The sequence below is a fragment of the Mytilinidion resinicola genome (genome assembly GCF_010093595.1).
Source record: "Mytilinidion resinicola strain CBS 304.34 unplaced genomic scaffold BDZ99scaffold_15, whole genome shotgun sequence".
Taxonomy (NCBI): Eukaryota; Fungi; Ascomycota; class Dothideomycetes; order Mytilinidiales; family Mytilinidiaceae; genus Mytilinidion; species Mytilinidion resinicola.
In genome coordinates this window covers 512407-533068 of record NW_022985451.1, presented here as the reverse complement: position 1 = coordinate 533068, position 20662 = coordinate 512407, and the positions used below count along the sequence as shown (strand labels likewise).

General features: G+C 54.7%; 11 protein-coding genes across 11 annotated transcripts; 8 read left to right on the top strand and 3 right to left on the bottom strand.

Moving 5' to 3' along the window:
* Positions 1-42: 42 nt before the first annotated feature.
* Positions 43-1769, top strand: BDZ99DRAFT_465584 (uncharacterized protein). Its single transcript, XM_033720578.1, has 3 exons — positions 43-152; positions 199-1098; positions 1182-1769. Exons 1-3 carry the CDS (start codon positions 132-134, stop codon positions 1491-1493), a joined length of 1233 nt encoding a protein of 410 aa, XP_033573761.1. The 5' UTR covers positions 43-131; the 3' UTR covers positions 1494-1769.
* A 19-nt stretch (positions 1770-1788) lies between these two features.
* BDZ99DRAFT_85702 (uncharacterized protein) lies at positions 1789-2124 on the top strand. Its single transcript, XM_033728970.1, has one exon. The coding sequence runs from the start codon at positions 1854-1856 to the stop codon at positions 2037-2039; it is 186 nt and encodes a 61-aa protein (XP_033573760.1). The 5' UTR covers positions 1789-1853; the 3' UTR covers positions 2040-2124.
* Positions 2125-2652: 528 nt separating this feature from the next.
* Positions 2653-4457, top strand: BDZ99DRAFT_422004 (uncharacterized protein; the record flags this gene model as incomplete). The annotated part of the gene is made up of 1 exon (XM_033716965.1): positions 2653-4457. A coding segment is annotated over exon 1 (1602 nt), but the record flags the coding sequence as incomplete, so codon positions are not given.
* Positions 4458-6183: 1726 nt separating this feature from the next.
* BDZ99DRAFT_85432 (uncharacterized protein) lies at positions 6184-6562 on the top strand. Its single transcript, XM_033728969.1, has one exon. The coding sequence runs from the start codon at positions 6257-6259 to the stop codon at positions 6458-6460; it is 204 nt and encodes a 67-aa protein (XP_033573758.1). The 5' UTR covers positions 6184-6256; the 3' UTR covers positions 6461-6562.
* A 102-nt stretch (positions 6563-6664) lies between these two features.
* On the top strand, positions 6665-10495 carry BDZ99DRAFT_523365 (uncharacterized protein; the record flags this gene model as incomplete). The annotated part of the gene is made up of 2 exons (XM_033725799.1): positions 6665-10127; positions 10263-10495. The coding sequence occupies 2 exons, from the start codon at positions 6665-6667 to the stop codon at positions 10493-10495; spliced, it is 3696 nt and encodes a 1231-aa protein (XP_033573757.1).
* A 1297-nt stretch (positions 10496-11792) lies between these two features.
* On the bottom strand, positions 11793-13999 carry BDZ99DRAFT_465581 (endoplasmic oxidoreductin). Its single transcript, XM_033720577.1, has 3 exons — positions 13790-13999; positions 13582-13717; positions 11793-13494 (listed from the first exon to the last, which is right to left on the bottom strand). Exons 2-3 carry the CDS (start codon positions 13690-13692, stop codon positions 11881-11883), a joined length of 1725 nt encoding a protein of 574 aa, XP_033573756.1. The 5' UTR covers positions 13693-13717; positions 13790-13999; the 3' UTR covers positions 11793-11880.
* Positions 14000-14354: 355 nt separating this feature from the next.
* On the top strand, positions 14355-15029 carry BDZ99DRAFT_479184 (uncharacterized protein; the record flags this gene model as incomplete). Its single annotated transcript, XM_033722218.1, has 2 exons — positions 14355-14616; positions 14764-15029. The coding sequence occupies 2 exons, from the start codon at positions 14355-14357 to the stop codon at positions 15027-15029; spliced, it is 528 nt and encodes a 175-aa protein (XP_033573755.1).
* A 566-nt stretch (positions 15030-15595) lies between these two features.
* BDZ99DRAFT_479183 (uncharacterized protein) lies at positions 15596-16855 on the top strand (the record flags this gene model as incomplete). The annotated part of the gene is made up of 2 exons (XM_033722217.1): positions 15596-16072; positions 16202-16855. The coding sequence occupies 2 exons, from the start codon at positions 15596-15598 to the stop codon at positions 16853-16855; spliced, it is 1131 nt and encodes a 376-aa protein (XP_033573754.1).
* A 949-nt stretch (positions 16856-17804) lies between these two features.
* BDZ99DRAFT_523362 (uncharacterized protein) lies at positions 17805-18261 on the bottom strand (the record flags this gene model as incomplete). Its single annotated transcript, XM_033725798.1, has 2 exons — positions 17805-18158; positions 18208-18261. The coding sequence occupies 2 exons, from the start codon at positions 18259-18261 to the stop codon at positions 17805-17807; spliced, it is 408 nt and encodes a 135-aa protein (XP_033573753.1).
* Positions 18262-18341: 80 nt separating this feature from the next.
* BDZ99DRAFT_465577 (uncharacterized protein) lies at positions 18342-19947 on the top strand. The gene is made up of 2 exons (XM_033720576.1): positions 18342-19513; positions 19669-19947. Exon 1 carries the CDS (start codon positions 18837-18839, stop codon positions 19455-19457), a length of 621 nt encoding a protein of 206 aa, XP_033573752.1. The 5' UTR covers positions 18342-18836; the 3' UTR covers positions 19458-19513; positions 19669-19947.
* Positions 19733-20567, bottom strand: BDZ99DRAFT_489950 (translocator protein; the record flags this gene model as incomplete). The annotated part of the gene is made up of 4 exons (XM_033723023.1): positions 19733-19798; positions 19857-20072; positions 20231-20403; positions 20456-20567. 4 exons carry the CDS (start codon positions 20565-20567, stop codon positions 19733-19735), a joined length of 567 nt encoding a protein of 188 aa, XP_033573751.1.
* Between the last annotated feature and the right edge of the window lie 95 nt (positions 20568-20662).

Sequence of the window (20662 nt, the reverse complement as noted above, 5' to 3'; positions counted from 1 at the left end):
CGGAGCCTTTCCAGTTTTCTTGCCCTCTCATCTTGCTTAACACTCGTCAAGACACCCGCAGAGTCACCACATTGAACGCTCTCACCACGACATCTTCTCCACCAATTCTCCCGGCACCTCCGACTCACGACATGGCTGCTGAAAAGGACTGGGTGAGTGCGATGGACGCTTTTCCGCACTCGATACTGACAATTACAGGCCACGCACGCCCTGATAGACCCGCTCATCGAACCCGATCCGAGTGACGAAACTGGGCTCAACTCTCACTTCGGCTCGACCTTTGCGCCGCGGAAGAGCTCTCCGTCTCCGCCGGCATCCGCGTCATTGAAAGAGAGCCCCAAAGTCCAAATCCGCTCGCAAGACACCGGCAGCTCTTCCAACTCCAACAATCCTTTCCGCCGCAGCATGAACTCCCCGACGCCCAGATCTCCTGCTCTCAACCACTCCCGAGGAGCCAGCCTGAACAGTCACAACGGCTACCCGTCTCCGCCGCAATCCGCAAGCCCGCGCCGGGAGCGATTTCCTCGCTACGAAAACAAGCAGCCCTCGCACCGCGAGCAGGCATTCGGCGCGTATTCGGCCGGTCGACCTCGCGGAAGCAGTCAGCCAGACCCCTTCTCTTCATCCAACCAGTTCGAAGGCAAAGGCAGCGGCATTGCCCGCAACAACTCCCTCCGTGAGCGCTATCCTGGTGACCACTCGACTCGTCCTTTGGACCTCATCCGCAAGGACGAGAAGCGAGCCCATCGCTCGCCCCATCTGCGCAAGAAGCATCACCCAGGTGCTGATTCGATCGATCGTCTTGATATGACCACCTCTGCGTACCACCATGAAGGACCATACGACGCTGCGCTGCTTGCGCGGAACACGAGCTTCAAGAGCAGCCCTGTTGCTGCTATCTCTCATACAAATGAGGAGGCCTTGAAAGCGACACCCCGCGAAAATATCATTGACGCCATCTCCCGGCATCGTCCGTTAGAGGGAGTGGCAGACTTGCCTCCTGGAGTGCCGGATAGATTCGGACGGGTCCTCAACTATGAAGAGGGCGCTGATTTGCAGCGAGAGCCGGGTGGGGACTACAGGCGATGGCCTGGTGTGGTACGTTTTTCTTCTCTGTCACGTGATCTACTCACATCTTCAAAGACGCCCTGTTGTATCTAAACACGCTAATAATCGGTTAGACCTACCTCGACGGTGACCTCAAAGGCAAAGGCGAGCCCTCTTACTCAATCGAGAAGGCATTGAACGACCACAAGACCCTCGGCGACGACGGCATTGAGATGAAGACACGCTCCCGCAACAAGTCTCTTAGCCACGCCGACGATCCCGCCGTGGCAAGTGGAAGTACTGCCGGCGTCAGCACCGGCAATGGTGACCAGAGCTATGCCGACTGGGAAGGTGATTTGAGACGCAGCAACACGACAGGCCGCAAGCTCTCTGGTAACTTGAAGAAGAGGTTTGGAAGCCTGAGGAAGCGTAGAGATGCATCTTAAATCTCCATCAAGAGCCACTACATATGGGTCTTGAAGCAGTACCTTTATATTCCCAACAGGACGTCGATCGAGAAACAGCTTTCTCTCCTTTGTGCGATTACGGCCGGTTACGGCCTCAAATATGGAAACCGTACAATCCCGGTTTCAGAGAAGCGACGTACATACTTAAGCCTTACTTTAGAAATGGCTCTGGTTGAAAGAAACCAGTTTTACCTGTGACTTTTTCTACTTATATACGATTTAGACCTTGAATACCAAGAAATCATAAGAAGCGTATTATTATTGTATTGATATGCGCGAAGTCAGACTATGCAATCGTTGCTAACAGATTGCTAAATCAGGAGGCCAGATTACAAAGGTATGTCTATTTGTTTACAATTTTGCACATGGCGAAAGCTTGGTGTCAGCGTGGTGGCGCATTCTCCCCGCCTCTCAAATTCTCACCAAGTCTGGGCCCAGTATTTCCCACCGCCCTTCTGGCTGTGTAGCCTCTTCGTCGCGTACTCCGGGCAGAAATGTGGCGCCTATTCCAACGCCCCTCAATAATACAAGGTGTCATACGTAGGTACAGCGAGTCTGTGCCAGATCTTGAGGTCCATCAACCTCAGTTGACGTGGCTCACACATGTCGAAATTTCATAATTTTTACTGCCAATCAACCGCCTGCTTTCACTCGAACTACTTTCCTGTCCGATTTCGTCGAATCGGAGTCGAGCGATGCCCACGGTAAGCAAAGATGTGATATACGAGGCGTGGTTGGCGGCTGACAATTACCCGCCTCGTCCCCGGATTAGTGGTTGCCATCATGCACGATATGTCCGAGTTTCGGCCCAAGGGCCAATTGTCTCCTCTGTTCTCTTTTTGCACCTTTATCTAAAGCCCATTATCACATTGCGATGATAGTGACTTTTGAATTCACCGGACAATGCAATGGATTGCCAGCAACGTCTAATCAGCATCTTGTGCTACCCCAAAAGGGCAAAAGATGTAAAGGCAACCTTCAGCCTTGAATTAGGCAAGCCGCTGTTGTTGGTCAGTGGAAGGCCCACGTTCGGTGTGCAGCAGTTCTTCAGCTCGAACGACCCAACGCTTGTGCATGTCAGCCAATGGCATCAGTTTTTTTTATGCACCTCATCATCCAGGGTGGGGATCATGTCATAGTCAACCCTACCTTTCTTAGTTTCATGTACGCTCTAGCTATTTGGCCGCACAGCCTTAAATCAGCAGCCACCTCTTCGGATCATACCCTTACTTTCATATATTGACTCACACCCTCAACATTTTGAAGAGATGGATAGTCAAATGGACAGTTGATATATCTTAGGGCTCAATCTCAGAAAAGGATGACGACCTCGACTCCAAAATGGCCTCGTACAAGAACCTCCAAGATGACGCATGGTCCGATATTGAAACACAACCTCGAAAGTCCAAGGACATACCAGATAAGAAGCTAGCTACCGACAGCCTCCTGGATTTCAAAGAACCCTTGAAATGGCATCTCCGCGGCCTCCTTCTGTACACACTTGGTATCTTTGCTCTTCTCGGATGGGTGTATTCAGGACCTTCTTACGACCGCTGGTCAAGACGAGTCCTGCGTACCGGCAACCTAAAGGTCGACCAGTTCTACTCCGGCATCGCATCGGTCGCCATGTTTGTCCCCGCCGCCGCCCTCGTCGGTCAGATATGCCTGGAGTTCGGCCTGCTCCACCCCTTCTCGATCGCCCACCGGACGTCAGTCACAGCAGCGGACCTGGATAGGATGATCGACACCGGACCATTCTCACTGCTAACAGTCTGGAAATACTCACCTGCTCGCGCAGCTTCCCTGGCAACCATTATGTTGATAGGCACCGCCATAGTCCCCGTCAGCTCACTCCTCCTGAACGTGGGCTGGTACTCGCCCCAAACGCACCAACACGGCGTCGTTGGCTTGCCAGTGCTCCAGCCCGCCGAAGGCCTCCTCAGCATGTCCAAGACGATGGGCTACTCCGGCTCCGGGCCACTCGTCAGCACCTTCGACGACAAAGACTTCGTGCTAGAGATGATAACCGACACGCACAAAGGCGCCATCGTCAGCCGGCGCGGCGGCCTCAGCACCGCAGACGCCGAACTCGGGCCCATCACCACCATGAACATCAGCTTCACGCAGGCCGTCCGCTACGCCGGCCTCGTCACCCTCACCTGGACCTCCGCCTGCGAAGCTGCCAACGACGAGGTCCACTACGCCGCCGCCCTCGTCGACGGCAAACCCAGCGTCAACTTCACCTGGCCCGACGGCTCCACCAACACCACCACCCCGGGCGACATGCCCATCTTCATGTGGACCGCCTCGCCCAAAACCCCGAGCGGCATCCCCCTCGGCGGCACCACCTACATCGCCCAAGCCTCGCTGATGCGCGCCTACACGCCCTCCCCCCTCAGCGCCGCCGCCGGCATCACCGACTCCCCGCTCCCCGGCGTCTGGATCTCGCGCGTCAAATGCACCCCTACTATGAGCTGGCACGTCAGCGCCTGCGCCGCGCACGACGGCCGCACGATGCACAACTGCACCGCCAGCCCCGGGTCCAACACGACGGCGCTCGACACGGTCGCGCTGGACGCGCTGGCGGGGTACATGACGGCGGTGCCGTGGCTGCTGTACCTGCGCAACGACTACACCTTCCGCATGACGCTCGAGCCGTTCTACGTCATGCCGACGACGGCGCACTACGCGCGCATCCTCGGTGTGCTCGCCGAGTCCATCGCCGCCGTCGCGACGGCGGGTTACTTTGGCACCGCGACGGTGCCGACGGTGGGCGAGCCGCCGCGCGCCGTGTATGTTGTGCGCGTATATGTGCTATTTATCCTGCTGGGGCTGATCTACGCGGTGGTGGGGCTGAGCGCGGCGGATGTGTGGTATAGCCGGGCGAAGCGGCTGCCGTTTCGGAAGGCGACGTTTTTGACGATTGCGTATGCGGTGCATGGGAGGGGCGTGGAGTGGGATGAGGGGGGTGGGGGGTGTGGGTGTGTGATGAGCAGAGGGGAGTTGAGGAGGCGGAATAGGGTGGGGTTGCGGTTTGGGGTTGATGTGGTGGATCGGTTGCATGTTGGGTTTGCGGGGGAGGTGAGGGGGTGGATGGGTGGGGAGGAGGAGGAAAGGGGGGAGGAGGGGGTATGAGAGGATTGGGGGTTCTTGATGGTTTATGCGTTATGATTTATGCTTGATGATGAAATGATGAGAAGAGCGATGTAGAATGCTGTATACCCGCGAGTTTGAAATAGACGAGATTGATAATGGCAAGAAAGTAGTCTGTATACACTCCTGTTTCTACTGCATGAGGTGCTTTAGAAGTTTCGATAGTTACATACATCTAAACATGATGTAGGCTCTTAATTTGGAGCAAGTCTACAAGCTTGATGTGCTACCTTTGTAATCTGAGCTTCGTCGTCTACGACTCAAGGAAAGGATAGTGGTATACTTGTCCTAGACTCGAGAAAGAGAGTCGGAAGGGCGCGAACTTGGCAAAGACATCTAACAGATTCTTGGGCTGCTTCTACACCTTCCCAAACCTTTTACACGCTTTTGGCAACCCGATTTTAATCGGCGCTCACTACTGAGGCAATTCTCATCCATCAATCACGTGTTGGATAAAGCGGATGAGGCATGCTTATCTATAGAGGATCGTGATATGAGACAAGGCCAGCACTGCGCCGAGTCTGTGACAATGTGACGATGTCCGCGGAGGATACGAGAATGCTGACGTTGGTGCCCGCCTTGGGGAGCTACGTAGTGGAGAAGGTGATCGTGACAGGCTATAAATAGGGCTTTGATAGTTGACGACCACTAGAAGCATGGGCGTCTGAACGGTCGGCAGAGCCCGCGAGAGCGTGGCAGACGAGTTTCCGGCGAGTCATCACTCACCTGCCGGGAAGAGGTCGTGTGTGCCCTGTTTGAGACTGAGATGTGCGCGCAAGGGTGCTCAAGGTGAAACACGCGCGCAAGGAATAGTGATGTCGGGAGCAAGGATGCAGAGAAGAGCATACGACATCGGCCGATAGAGTCAATGGGATACAGGAAGTTAATGGTATTTCTAGAGAAGAGAGAGGGAATCTACGAGTAGGAGAAACTCATGAAGGCCAGCGACGCTGTTTGAGACGCATCATTTACCGGTGGGCGGGTCAAACAGTGAGGGTCTCGGGGCTGCAGGATGGAGCCAACCTTGCTCCCGCAGCGACTCCCTCGCGGCTCGACACGTCAGTTGTGAGGCAACGAGGCTGAGCTTCGTGACGTTTGCGAGGTGACCAGGCCGGCATGCTGCCGTCTACCCATTGGCAGCCGCGGAGGCATCGTGAACTCGTGAGGATGGGAGCAGCCGGTGGCGGATTGGCACGCCCAGAGCCCCATCCGGCGGAGTGCATGCCGTCTCTCGTGCCGCGCGTGGCATCCAACGGCGTGACGGGTGATTTGTGTGGGCTGCTGTCGTACCGATTTTTGCTGGTGATACCCTGCTGGCCCAGACAAGGCTTTGGCCGTGGTTTGCGCGACGGCAGACAGGCGGCTGGGTCGCTGGGCGAGCAGCTCGGCCGGCTCGCTCAAACCGCAGGCCGTCGGCGGATTCTTATACGGTGGCCGCTTCATCTCTGATCGGGGCGCGCGCAGCAAGTTGGGCGCGTCAGCTCGCGCGAAGCAGATCTCATCTTAACGGCGGTGGCGTTGGGCCAGCGAGAGGTCGCACGGCGGGAGTCAAGCTTTTTAGCGCGCCCAAAGCAAATTAGCGCGTGCCAATGCTGCGTGGTTTCCAGGACAGCCAGCTGCTCGCCCTCGTCCCGCCCGTGCGACCAGCAGCGAGCCCCTTCACCTCCTCAAACACGCAGCAGGAGCGCTTCACGGCTCTCAAACACGCTCGCTCGCCGTCCTCACCCCAAGTCGCTCGTTCTAGCATTGCATTAGTTGTCGATAGCGTCCCTGCGCCCGCTGCAGCAGGCTAGGTACCGGCTCCTCACATCCCGCGCCACCACCAATCACCACCCTCGACCCGTCTGCAACACTCCGCATCCTTGGAAATCGTCATGCCCGCCGCGGCTTCCTCCTGACCGTCGTCCAAGGCCTGGCTCTTGTCCTCCGACATCACCACCCTCACCCACACCTCTACGGAACCCCCCCTCAATTATCGCTGTCGCCCGGCTCAGGCAATGAGGATGGTGTCCTCGTCGCTGGCCTCCCGGGCGGGCACTATTGCGACGCTGCTCGCGTCGCTCTGGCTTGCCCGTGGAGCGACCGCGTTCAGTTTTGCTCCCATTGCTTCACCTGATCTCGACTTGACCGACCTCGGCCGCGTCGCCCTCGCCGGCGACTTCGACTCAATCTCCCTCTACCAATTCGAAGGACAGAACGAAAATGCCGCATCGCCGAGCGCTGGCTCGCTGCTTACCCGATTCCCCAATGGCGTCTTCACGTCACTGCAGGAAACCGATGGCGAAATCCGCGCAATGTGTCCCTTCATCTCCAATGGCACCCTGCAGGGCATAGTCTTCGGAGGGAACTTCACCAGCGTTGGCGGCGTCGCTGCGCAAGGCATTGCCCTTCTCAACGTCGACAACGCCAACATCACCGCTCTCCCAGGCCTCAATGGATCTGTCAACGCCCTCTTTTGTGACAAAGACGCTAGCAGAGTCTACGTTGGAGGATCTTTCACCGGCGGAGGTGCTCAGAACGCAATTGTTTGGATAACGGATTGGACAAATATGCCCTTCTCAGGATTCAATGGACCTGTCACGACCATCGCGAAGGCATCCAACGGCAACATCATCTTTGGTGGAACGTTTGATGGATTGGGAAATACCACGACACCGAAAGAGAAGGACGTTCAGGTTATTCCCGTCGGCTCTGCCAACATCACCGCCGTTGCAACGACAACCACTGCTGGCTTCAGCGATCCTCGAAATATCATCTGCAAGACTGGGTCACAGGATGGCCCAGGCAATACGTGGCTGTTGGAAGACAACGCTCCCGGCTTCTGGCAGGCGAACTTTGGATTTGGGTTCCAACCGTCCAAGCTGCGTCTCTACAACACCGTGCAGTCTGATCGAGGTACCAAGGAGTGGCGCTTCACCGCACTTCCTGACGGCGGCATCATGAACTTTACCTATATCAATAGTGCCGGCGAGACGGCATATTGCGATTCGAGATGTCCGCTACCGCAGAACAACAACACCTTCCAGGACTTCCACTTCGTCAATACCGTTGGAATGAACAGCTTCCGCATCGACATCTCTGCCTGGTACGGTCAAGGAGCAGGGCTCAGTGGCATTGAGTTGTTCGAGAATGACATCTATTCGTTCGCTGTCAATGATTTCAACGAGCCCCTCTGTGACGGCGTCAGCACCACTGGAGCCAGCTCATCGTCTACCGGCCCTTGGAGTGTTTCCCCATCAGGACAAAGCAACGCCCAATACTTGACTGCCAACTTGCAAGGGTCAAATATCACGGCCGATTCTGCTGAGGTCGTCTTTAAGCCTGACATCAAGCAGTCTGGCAACTACACCGTCACCATCTTCACTCCTGGATGCACTATAGACAACACCTGCGGAACTCGTGGCAAAGTTAATGTTACCGGCACGATGGCTGCTTCGGCTAGAACCGGAGTGCAGCCATTCCAGTCCGTTGAGCTGTTCCAGACCAACATGTTCGACAAGTACGATCAAATCTACTATGGCTACGTGGATGCCAACGACGACGCTTTCCGCCCTACTATCACGCTTACTCCCGTTGCTGGCCAAACAGGGCCATTGACAGTCGTAGCTCAGAGAGTCCGATTCGAACTGAACTCGCCAACCACTGGTGGCCTGAACGGCCTATTCGAATATGATACAAACAAGCAGGTTGTCAGCAGCGACTTTTCTACTTCTGCTATCGACGTTGCTGGCGCTGGTCTGAGTCCTAGCCAGGCCCCCGTCACATCTATTCTCGTAGACGGTGACACTTTGTACGTTGGTGGCAACTTCACAGGCGACGGATTCAGCAACATCTTCTCTGTTAGTGGTGGCAATGCAACCAGCCTTCCCGGGAAAGGTCTGGATTCAGAAGTTATGACAATGTACCAGAACGGTAGCACCCTTTATGTCGGCGGCAACTTTACCAATACCGAGGATGGCAAGAGTACCGGATTGAAGGGTGTTGCTGCGTACTCGACTACTAACAAAGCATGGTCGCCTCTTGGTGCAGGTGTCAATGGAGTGGTCATGTACATGGTGCCTGTCCCTCTCAACTTCACTGAAGAGAACACTACAGAGGAGTGTCTATATATCAGCGGCACTTTTGACAGTGTATTTGGATCCGGCAAAGACAAGACATTTTCGACGGACAACTCCGCCATCTGGGTTCCGTCTCGCCAGAATTGGCTACACAACCTCAATCTCACCACCATCTCCGTCTCCGGCGTGCTTATGGCCCAATCCGAAATTCCTGGCTCAGCGCCAATTTTCTCTGGGTCTGTCAGCTCCCAAGCCTTTGGTGCAAGCGGTGCAGTTCAGTTGACCTCAGGCAAAACTCTGGGACTTGAACAGTACCCGATCAGCGTTCAACCACAAACTTCGTCCGTTTCATTGCGCAAGCGAGCTATCAACGGCCAGGAAACGATCTCTGGAGTTGTCACTGGTCTCATTTACACGGAAAACAACCTGAATATCACGCTCTTGGCTGGCCACTTTGCCGCCACAGGATCCGATGGCGCTAATATCACAAACCTGTTGTTCGTCAATGGCTCAAACTCCGACATTGTTACTGGAATGGGTGACGGTATCAACTCTGATTCCGTGTTCCTTTCCGTCGCAGCTTATGGAACCACTCTATTTGCGGGAGGCGTCATCTCTGGGAAGGTCAATACCAACAACGTTGGGGGATTGGTACTTTACGATCTAAGCACTGCCTCATATGCCAGCATTCAACCCGCTGGCCTTCAAGGCAGCGACGGCGCAGTGACCGCCATTGCACCCCAGCCAGATTCCAAGGACGTTTATGTCGGCGGAAACTTCCTTTCGGCGGGAGCTTTGAGCTGCCCATCTGTGTGTATCTGGAATACCGAACGTAGTCAGTGGGTGTCACCCGGCAATGGCCTTTCAGGCAACGTCTCCTCCATGACCTGGATCTCCAACAACAACCTGCTTATCGCCGGAAACCTTACCGTTAATGGGAATACCACGACCTTGGTAACGTTCAATGCTCAGAAGCATGAATTTACCGAGTTCACTGGCGCTAGTACGGTTCCTGGTCCCGTCACTGCGTTCTGCCCTGCCAACAATGACGGCTCGCAATTCTGGGTTGCTGGAACCGCTAGCAATGACACGGCTTTCCTAGAGAAGTTCGATGGTGAGAAATGGGTCCCCGCTGCTACTGGCCTCGGTGCAGGTACCGATATCCGCGGTATTCAAGTCCTCTCTCTATCAAAGGACCACGACAAAACCGATCTCCTCGAGAACAACCAGGTTCTACTAGTCCTAGGACAGGTCAACGTCACCGGTTTCGGTAACGCATCTGCGGTTCTATTCAATGGAACGGCCTTTACCCCCTTCATCCTGTCGAACACGGGCACCAATAGCCCAGGAAGCCTGTCCCAAGCCTTCGTAGAGAACCCTCAAAACTTCTTCCACTCTAAGAGTAGGTATATATTTCTCGTCGTCAACTACGATCAGAGAAGCTTCGAATCACAACCCCCCTCCCCTTGTTTGCCCCTTACCTTGCACCCCCATTCCCTCTGTATTACAGCCTTAGAACCCCATCTAACCGTCCTAGAAAAACATCTGGCCCTTGGCTTCGTTGTCCTAATCGGCTTAGCCATTGCTCTCGCCATCACCTTCCTGGTCGTCGTCCTCGGCATTCTCGCCGAACGACTGCGCAAAAAGCAACAAGGCTACGTGCCGGCAAACCAACAGATGTTCGACAAGAGCAGCAACCTCAACCGGGTTCCACCAGAACACTTGTTCGGCACGCTGCATGGCAACGGCAATGGGCGAGGTCCGCTCTGATGCTGAGAAGTTGCTGGAGCATCTCTCTTCTTTACGACGTAACGGGCTTGGGGGTTTCCGACACTTTGTACAAATTTTCCATCATGGAGTTAGTGGTACGGAACGGGGGCGCACCCGGGACTGGGAGGCACAAGAAAAACCTCTCTTCTTGTCGATCGATTTTGGTTTCCATATGGTACGTATGGTGTGCATCTAGAGGCGTTCTGCGTGTTTTTATTTTGCCCAATATGCCCACACATCCCCTGGCGGTTTGCTGGATTCGTGGTCGGCTGGAAGGGTGGATGGGCTGGGACAGTATGGTCCGGCTGGTGGGATGGTACATTCTCCGGACTGGCGACCGGAAAAAACTCCCTTGACCAACTCTTCCCCTGGACCGGCGACTTCCAGCTTTTGTCGCATGCATAGCGACCCCCCCTTCTACTCGACTCAACTTTCCTTTTTTTTTTGTGTGTTTTTCTCTCAACTCGGGCAGAACTTTTCCAACTGCCTTTTTGATACCACGGATACGATTGCCGACTCCGCGACTTGAATCGCACCGACTACTACTTCCGCCGTTTTAATGTGTTGCTTTCCGATAAACCTCTTCCGGGCGATGCGATGGATGGGAGGATGGCAAAGAAGGGAAGATGGCAAGCGGGTTGGATGGATGGATGGATGGATGGAGTGGTGATGAGTGGGTGGATGTAATTAATTGGGCGTGGGGTGGGGATATACGATGCTAGGCGACCCAACGTCTCTGCTGTTGGGGAGGGGAGAGCGGAGCCACACTTGAAGCTTTTCTGAGTTGTGGTGGGGATGCCATGGGGTAGATAGTATTGAATGGGATTCAATGGGAAAAGTTGATATTATAATTGACCTTGGTGTGGTGCGGGTGGTGTTTGCTTGCTCTTAGGGGTAGAAGACTGACAACAACTATTGCGAGGTGTACCCCTGTTTATCATGTTGCGTAGAGACGACGTCCAAGACGACTATGGCAACCAGCAGCAACATCAAGCTCTTTTATATATACGAGTATGATCAAAGTATATCAAAGACTCAAATCTGTACACAAGAAGCAATAAACACCCTCTCCAATGGCCCATCTCAAAAACTCCGGCCATGGTTTCCCCTCCAATGCCTGAAGCGCCTTGTCATAATGCTTGCTTGCGTACACACACGCGGTTAACCTCAAAAGACCCCGAGGCATTCTAAAGCTCATCCCTTCCCGGGAACTTCAACTCCCAACTGCGCGGCCGCATCGGCAGCCCGAGCCAGTAGTCCCAAACGCGGGACATCTCGATAATGAAGATCTTAAATCTGTACCCAGGGGGAAAAAAAATCGAATCGTCAGTTTGCGTTTCCTGACTTCGGCACATCGTGTCGGTGGATGGATTTCTTGGTTAAACTCACACTTTCTCCGGTATCGCCAACCAGCTCTTAAACACGTAGATAAACGCTCGCGAAACGAGGTCGAACTCCTCCCAGAACTCCTCCATGAACGTCAGGCCCGCGCGGTTCGAGCGCGAAAAGTCGGGGAAGCCGTCGTCGTCGGCGGCATCCACAGGCTCCTCCTGCTCGTCCTTCTCCGCGTCGACGTCGAGGGAGAGTTTCGCCTTCACGGCCTCAGCCTCCTCCGTCGGCCACGCCTCGAACGTCTTGACGCCGTCGCGCTCGTCGATCATGCGCCGGAACTGCTTGATGGCCGACAGGCTGTGGCTGAGGCGGTCCATGGTGTTGAGCAGCGCGACGAGCTCGGTGCGGCGCAGCGGCGGGTCCTTGCTCGAGTCGTGCTCGTCGAACTCGAAGAGCACCTTCAGCGCGGTGCCGTAGCCGGCCGTTTGCACTTTGCCCCACAGGCGGCACTTGTCGCAGCCGACGCAGTCCATGATGCGCGAGACGTTGCGGAAGCGGTTGCGGAAGTCTTCTTTCAGTGTGACGCCGGAGCCCGGCTCGCGGAACATGACGCTCTCGTCGAAGATGGCGGCGCCCGAGGGCATGGCCGAGGCGAGGCGGAGCACCATGGCTTTGGTGATTTGGTCCTGCTCTGGATCGGCGGAGCAGAATTCGTAGTCGGCGACGTGCTGTTTTATCTTGCCGACGGCGCGTAGGATCAGAGCGTAGTTGAAGTAGAGGTTCGAGATGCGGTCGGGGAAGTTGTGCAGGCGTTGCTCGTAGCATGCTAGATTTGGGGACCATTGGCCCGTGGTTTGGTTGAGGTAGTCCCAGCATAGGTGGGAGGAAATGGAGGCGTGCATGCCGCTGACTACGCGGTAGAAGACACGCTTCTCGAGGCAGTCGTCGTCGAATTCGATGGGGTCGAAGCCGGACGAGCCGCCCTGCGCGATGGCGGATTGGACGCTGGCTTGCACGCTCCGCTCGCGCAAGACGTTCTGTAGAGCATTCGCGGCTTCGAAATTAGGCGCTCCAAAACCACCAAGGGGCGTGTTGCCGCTGGACAGTTCCGCGGGTCTCGCGGGCTTGGAGAAGCAGTTTTCGCGGTATATGGCTTCCCAGACCTGCTGAGATCCAGCGCCGGCGTACCCAGTGAAGCGTTCCGGGTTGTCTTTCAGGCTCACGTAGTCACCTTTTGCGCTTGCGCCCTCATCGTCGGGCACGCAGAAGTCACGCTCGTCGCATTCGTCGTCATATTCCACCACACAACTCTCTCCAACGTTTTCTCCCAGCTTTCCTTGTAAAGGCTTGGCCTTACGCTCTTTCTGCTGTCTCTTGCCAGGGTGCTGAGCAGTTGGTCCCTCCAGTCTTCCCAGCTCATGCGCCCGCCAAACTAACGGAATGTCCTCCTCATTTTCCAGCGTATTCACGGCACAGGCGCGGTTCCCACACATGCCATTCTCGTCGGACCAAAAGGGGCATTTCTTGTTGTACAGATTCAGGCGGTAGTGGGAGAAGAAGTCGGTATTCTGGGTAATCGAGTGGAGGTACGGGTGGATGGCGTCGTTGAGGCTCTCGAGGGTGGAGTAGGAGGCGCAGGCATCCGACACAATAGCTCCAGGTTCAAACTGCGGCACACGTTTAGGACTCTTCCTCTGGATCTGGATCTTCACGGCGGCCGCGGGCGCGGGGCACGCGAAGGAGAAATTGCTTACTTCGCACACGTTCGGCGGGAGCGGATGTGACTTGGTGGCATGCGATGCCGCGCGCGACGTCCCCAGCAGCGCGAACACTGCCAGGTAGAAGCCGTGCGCTGCGGTCCGCATGGTGCTGTTGCTGTCCGAGCCAGGCCTTGAGGTACTCCAGGTGTTAGCAGAGGTCCATCCAGTGCAGAGTCCGGGTGAGGCGGAGAGTCCTACTTACAGACAGAGTACTCTGGCGGATTATATGTATATTCGGTGGTTACGAGCGGGTGGGAGGGATTGGCCAATCGCCTTATTGAAAAGTTTGGGTCAAAGAGGACAGATGGGGGGTGCTAGAAAGTGGATGTTGAGGACATGGGTGTGGCGGTCGAGACAAAGGAAGTCGGGATTATTCAGGGCAATATAAACTAATAGGGAGCGGAAACATGACACGGGGAGGACAGCAGCATGTTAGTGAAACTCTTGGAATGATTATATTTGGAGCTATACAGGGGCGGCAGCGGATTGGAAATCACGCCGTCCTCAGGCCATGCGGTTGGTTTGGAGTTACAGAAATCTGTCCTTCCGCGCCACCACGCACCGCCACCGGACGAGTTGGTGATGCGCGGAGAGTGGCGGCGGGAAGCGATCCATGTCTTCGAGACCCTTGCAATATCAGCCGACGAAGGGCCTATCGAAGGCTTCGGGTGACATGACTGCCTGCACTCCTCTCACCCTCGGATTCACAGCACTTCTCTGCGATCCGGAATCCCTTGGTAAAGGCAAGCCCCGACCCTCCATTTAAAATGGCACAAGAAGCACCCACGGCTCCATGGCACGCTTCATTCCCTGCACCACAGCACACTGCGCCCCTCCTCACGCGCGACGCCGCTCTTCCAGCTCTTGGATCGGGACAGCTGCTCCTCGTTGACGTGCGCCGGACCGACTACGAGGGTGGGACCATTAAAGGGAGTCTCAATCTGCCGGCTCACAGCTTCTACCTGAACCGGGCCGCGCTCTACGACCTCTGTACGCGAGCCGGTATTAAGGACGTGGCGTTCTATTGCGGTACGTATTGTGCTTGGGCCCTCATAAGGCTGAATAGGCTCAAGAGCCTCATCTGCACGTGGTAGCTCGTGGAGGGCGCTTGTGCAACCTTCTAGAACCATTCTACAAGACAAAGAACGCAGCGGGAGTTGCAGCACACCATCGCAGACGTTGTCACGGATCCCATTCCTGATATCTGTAGTCCGCACGCTAAAGCTTCGCCCTTAGGTTCGTCCAACGGTCGGGGCCCCCGGTGTTCGGGCTGGTTCGCCGACTTCATTTCCGAAAAGGGCGGCGAATCGTCTATACGGGCTTTGACTCTGGATGGCGGGATCAAGGGCTGGGTCAATGCAGGTGGAAAGTTCGTCGAGAGCATGGAGGGATTTGAGCCGGAATATTGGAAGCAGTTTGCACAAGATGGAGCAACTTGTTAGCCGCTACTCTATTCTAATCAAAACGCCTCGACTCAATGATTCTTTGGAAACACGCAGCTTTAAGACGAAGCACGGGGCCGTTGATTAGAAAAGAAGTTCGTGAGCTGATTAGACGTGCTGGAATTTCTATCCGTGCCCACTTCTAGTGGTATGTCCAAGTCCATGGCACAGCATTGCAGCATAGCGCCGTCTGAGCTGGCCTAGCGGTATTACCAATTGCTCAAGATGAGGAAACTCCCTCTCGTTCAAATTCGTACAAGTTCATCGAGGCCTTTCAGACAATTCCAGACAAGCATACAGGCTCGCCCAACCTTCTTGAAAGAGACGAGTACGAAAACATACCCTTGTATGGAATTGTAACAATTTACCACAACTACACCTCATCTATGGATTCCTGCAATAATTCAGAAAGTATTCACGCCTGTAGTAATGGATATAGTGAGCTGATGTCAGGGTCTAAAAGGCCCAAGCTTCACCGCATCCCTGCCGCCAGCCTCGTGAACCACCAGCAACGTCTCAATTGAGCAGCACCTAACCGTCAGACTCCTCCTTCAAATTCATCCTCAATGGCTTTGTCCTCCTCACAAGTGCCTTCGCCAGGCCATGTTCTCGTAACAGGCGGCTGCGGCTTCCTGGGCCACCACATTGTTGACCTCCTGCTCGAACGTCACCCTCAAACCCGCGTCTCCGTCCTCGACCTCCGCACGACCTCGAACCGCAGCTCGAACCCCAATGTCTCCTACTACGATGGTGATCTCACAGACAAGGATGCGACCAAGGCGCTCTTCCAGAAATTGAAGCCTGAGGTGGTGATCCACACCGCAAGCCCCCACCACACCGCAAAGAATGAAATCCTGTTCAAGGTGAACGTGGATGGCACGAAAGCGCTTCTAGAGGTGTCCCAGGAGACGGGTGTTAAAGCCTTTGTGCATACGAGCTCCGCAAGTGTAATACATAATCCCGAGGAAGAGCTAGTCAATGCGGACGAGACGTATCCATTGATCGCGGGAAAGGAACAACCTGAATACTATACCAGTACAAAGGTGGGTCATATCCCATGATGCCCATCGCGCATTGACGGTAGAGCTGCTAGCTTCCGCCAATCCCTAGCAGAGCGATATGCATCTTGCCAAAAATCATAGATACAGAACGCTAACTAAATACAACATCAGGTCTGGGCTGAATCAGCCGTCCTCGCTGCCAACCGCACTCCCGCCTCCTTCCTCACCTGCGCCATCCGTCCCGCCGGCATATTCGGCGAAGGTGATGTCCAATTGCTGCCCAAGATGCTGAGCGCCTACTTCAAAGGCCAGCACAAGTTCCAGATTGGCGAGAATCAGAACCTCTTCGATTTCACCTACGTGAAGAATGTCGCTCACGCGCATCTCCTCGCCGTCGTCGCTCTTCTTACCACTCACAAAAAGCTTCCATCGATACCTCTGGACACAGAGCGGGTGGATGGCGAGGCGTTCCTGGTCACCAACGGTCAGCCGGTATACTTCTGGGACTTCCCTCGCCAGGCTTGGAAGGAGGCGGGCAACACCCTGCCTATTGAATCCGTCTGGCATTTGAGTTTTGGGACTATGATGGTGGTGGGCAGCTTGCTGGAGTTGGCATGTTGGCTACTAGGAAAGACGCCGAATCTCAACAGACAACAGGTACAATACAGCTGCTGGACGCGGTATTACAACATTGACAAGGCGAAGAGGAGGCTAGGCTACAAGCCGATCGTACCCCTCGAGGAGGGAATCAAGAGGGGAGTGAGGTACATCTTAGAGCAAAGGGAGAAAGAGGCGAATGGGGTTGCTGCGAAGAAGAACCTATAGGCGCTGCTGTACGAATCTAGTATTATGATGGATGGCACGCTTGCAATGTAATGGCAGGAGCATGTGTGCATAGTACGGTCCATATCTCTATCGCCCGTATTGTGCCGATATGTATGTTATGGAAAAGCATTTCTTTCGGAAAATCTTCGTGAGTTAGTGAACTCTCTTCCGCATCTACTTTTATGGAACCAGTATATAAATTGATTGACACTGTTCTGACGCCATTTCAATTACATGATAGGCATTTGGATTCTGAAGGAGATACCTTACCGGCCACGTTGGACACAGACAGAAAGGTGTATACACTAGATGTGTAACCCAAAGCTTGGGGTCTCATCGGAAACTTCCAACTCCACGAGCAATGACAGCACGGCGTAGGGAGACGTTCTCACAGCATTGTAGACTGATATTGGTTCCTCTCAACCCTCTCATCTCACGGCACAGACACCCACAGTCACCATCAGTATAGGCGCTTCGTAGACGCGCTACACGATAAAGTAATGAGAGCGCATATCCTTCTCGCCCTTCACGCCCTCTTTCACCTGCCTTTTCGGTTACATTAGCAAGTACACGACAGATATGAGCACAAGCTCTAAAGGGGAACCCAACCAGGTAGCCGCTTGACGGCGACCCCTCGAAGCCCACCTTAAATTTCGGCTCGACAAATCTGGCATGTTCTCTAGGTTATCAAGAGTTTGCTCGAGCAGCACTGATAGCAGCCGGCAAGAGGTCATTAATTGTGCTTCAGCCGTAATATCAAGGTTGCTACTTACAATTTCCCGTGGTTTTCTCTAGCATAAAAGTACCAGCCCAGATTCTGTGTATGTACATTAAGAATGACAGAGGGCGATATACACCCCCTTCTCAACCTCTTCTTCCCATTCCATGCTCAACTTCTTCGCCCTTATATATTGCCAGTATTCTTGCACTTGACGAGGAGGCCCGGCTTCTATCTTTCTTTTCTACCTCCACTAGTCCGGTCGATCGTTCCCGCAGGTGTCTCAGGCCTCTCAATCTCCTCTTTCTCAAGCTTACGCTTCTTCGTGAAAGCTTGCCGAGCGAACTCAGTATCTTCGGCATTTTCCTTGTCGCGCTGAGTATCCTCCACAGTCTTCGAATTCTCAGCATCAACCTTCTTCTTATCGCCCTCTTTCTCTATACGCTCCCAACGGGCGTTGCGGCTGCGAATTTCATCAAGCGCATTCGCGACTGCCATGTTCGTCTTCTCATCATGAACCTTAGTCTCAAGTTCTTTGATAGTGTCGCGTTCCCCCTCCTCGCACTCAAGCCGATCTAGTCGCTCCTCGTCTCCCCTCAGCGAGCTTAGCCGCACGCCACGGCCTCAAAGTTACGCTCTGAGTGCCTTGTGTACCATTGGTCTTCTTGGTAGCGACCCGGAGAACCATGGTTGCGAAGCTCACGAGCGACATCACGTGACTTCCAGAATACCACGTATTAGAGTTCCGAGCGTTCCCAAGTCGTTCAAGATAGTACGGGTCCATCGCTTGCATAGGGAGCTAAAAGGGGGCCCCGTGGGGAACGTTAGGCTTGGCGAAAGACCGTGGTCTGGTTTCGTCGTCCCACAAAACAATCTCAACAGCTACTCGCTAGCAGCTTTCCCCACACGCGCCGTACGTTCGAGAGTAGACTGATGCCTGACCTCATTCACCCACTTCACGTAATGCTACAACCAATATCAAGCAGTGTCTCCAAGTTGGGTGATCCTGCTAACGTGGAAGTATGAGCTGTTCCAATGCCGGACGTACATAGCTCAATCCATGGTAGAGGTAAGAGATTTTGGAGTAATCCATGGATGGGCTAAAACCTGGGGAACGAGGGGCATCTTTCGTCATCTCCTTACTCATTACCTTTATAATTCACTTCCCCCTTCACTGTCCAAAATGTCACCAAGCATCAAACCCCTAAACATAACAATCTATCCATCTTACAACATTTCCTCCATATACCAATATACCGCGCTATGCTTCATCCCGCAGCACGCACACGCACCCTCTCCCTCTCCCTCGCCCACGGCATCTCCCTCCAAACATCCGACCTGCCCGCCTCCCCGCCTTCCACCACTACAACAACTCCCACCACCCCGCGCACGCCCCGCTGGTCGCATCGCTTCTCCTTCGGCCGCCTGACCGCCGAGATCGCAGCAGTGCCGCTCGCGCCTCCCTTAATATACCCAAGCTCAGACGCCGTCGCCGTACCCTCCCGCCCATCACCACATACAACAACCCCACTCACATTCGCCCACATGGACTGGGCGCTACCAACCTATGGCGAGCACTACTCGCCACCCGACAACAGTAGAGTAAGAAGGCGGGAGAGCGACTGGCCCACCCGCCGGGAGATTGAAGCGGAGGCCGGTTGTGTGATTGCGTATCCGGGTGAGGCATCGCGGGGTTCGCGAGTGCGGTATCGGGAGGTGTTGGGGGAGGCAGAGGAGAGCGGTGACGAGGTTGGGACGGTGGAGGATGTGGAGCGGAAGAGGAGAAGGAGTAGTGTGGTGGATGGACTGAAGAAGGGGTTGGGGTGGGTGAGGAGGTTGAGTGCGGGGAGTGGGAGGAAGGGGAGTGTTGATGCGGTGGAGTGAGGGTTGGGGCGACTATGGATTTCGAGGGCGAGGGATGCCACTCGCGACGTCGTTCGCTTGAGCCGGCTGTTAGTCTATTCACGGTCGTTCACCACCGGGAAGTGTGCTTCGGTTATGTGTCCAACCCCTAGACAGAACCCAGGATGAAAGTGGTCGATTGATGGCAACTTTGATATTTTGCTAGCCTAGACGAATGACGAAATCAGATTACCTTATGACACTGTGGCAATACTTTACAAGTCCTTCAACAACCAGTGCATATCCTCTCCATCACTCTACTCGGTCTTCGGCTCGCTGTACATGCCCTTGAAATCCCAGTTGTTCAGATAGCCACAGCCAGCCTGCACGAGAACGTCAGTACTGTAAAGACAACCACCTTAACCAGAGCATTAGGCTTACACTGAGGTAGGTGGCAAATCCAAGCCATCCTAGATAGGGCGCGAGCAGCCAGCCACACACGGGGTCGACCTGGCCCCAGACGTAGGCCAGGTAGCCAGTAACGCCCGTGAGAGCAACGATATCGACGGTGGCTTCAATTGGGCGACGGAGGCCGAAGAACAGAGGCATCCATAGTAGATTCAAGCCGAGTTGGATTGTGTAGAGGGTGGCTCCTTGCTGAGAGGTATCAGCATTGGTCGAATCTCGAACATGAAGCAAGAAAGCAAACGAGAGGCATCTGTCCTCCAGTTCAAGCTGACAGCAGTAGGACGAGTTTGGCCTCGACGCGTGACCCCAAATAAAGCTGAGTGAATAGAGAGAAGCAAACTACGAACCTTGGCGAGGAGCAACTTGTTAGGGTCAAACGAGGCGATGCCAGCGTTCCACGCGCGGTAGGCCGTGTAGCCCATGGTGGCATACAACGCCGTCCATACCGGGCCGAACACCTGCGGAGGAGGGTCGTATGGCGGCTGTTTCAGAGCGAGGTGCTCATGATGCTTCTTGTCCGCTGGATCACCATGCATCAGTTAATATTTAAACTTGCAGGCAGAACAACATACGGCGGGTCGAGAAGCCAATGCCAGTGCCCAGAGCTACCGGCAGCAAGATTGACGCAGCTGGGTGCTCGAAGATGAAGGCCGGCAGCGTCAGGGACGGCACGTAGGATGTCATGATGCAAACGCGGTGGGTGTTCTTAGACGCTTTTCGGGTACCTGCGCAAGAACAGATAATAGGCTTGTAGTGTTTTGAGCTAAGATTGTATAAGA